The following is a 404-nucleotide window of genomic DNA, read 5'->3' as shown; positions in this document are numbered from 1 at the left end:
GTCTCACTAACTAAATTCACATCATGTCTGGACGAGGAAAAGGAGGAAAAGTAAAGGGAAAGAGCAAGACCCGATCATCCCGGGCTGGATTACAGTTCCCTGTCGGTCGTATCCACCGTCTGTTGAGAAAGGGAAACTATGCCGAGCGAGTCGGAGCTGGTGCCCCAGTCTACTTAGCCGCTGTTTTGGAATATTTGGCTGCTGAAGTTCTCGAGTTGGCTGGTAACGCTGCCCGTGACAACAAGAAATCCAGAATCATTCCAAGACATTTACAGTTGGCTATCCGAAATGACGAGGAATTGAACAAGCTGTTGTCCGGAGTAACCATCGCTCAAGGTGGTGTCCTCCCCAACATCCAAGCCGTTCTCTTACCCAAGAAATCCGAGAAGGCTGCATCCAAATAA

At 49.0% G+C, this 404-nt stretch overlaps 1 protein-coding gene across 1 annotated transcript; it reads left to right on the top strand.

The window, feature by feature from the left end:
• Positions 1–23: 23 nt before the first annotated feature.
• Positions 24–404, top strand: LOTGIDRAFT_146485 (hypothetical protein; the record flags this gene model as incomplete). Its single annotated transcript, XM_009067485.1, has 1 exon — positions 24–404. One exon carries the CDS (start codon positions 24–26, stop codon positions 402–404), a length of 381 nt encoding a protein of 126 aa, XP_009065733.1.

This window comes from Lottia gigantea (genome assembly GCF_000327385.1).
Source record: "Lottia gigantea unplaced genomic scaffold LOTGIsca_829, whole genome shotgun sequence".
In the NCBI taxonomy this organism is placed as follows: Eukaryota; Metazoa; Mollusca; class Gastropoda; family Lottiidae; genus Lottia; species Lottia gigantea.
Note: the sequence above shows the minus strand (reverse complement) of the source record. Positions and strands in the feature narration are given on the sequence as shown.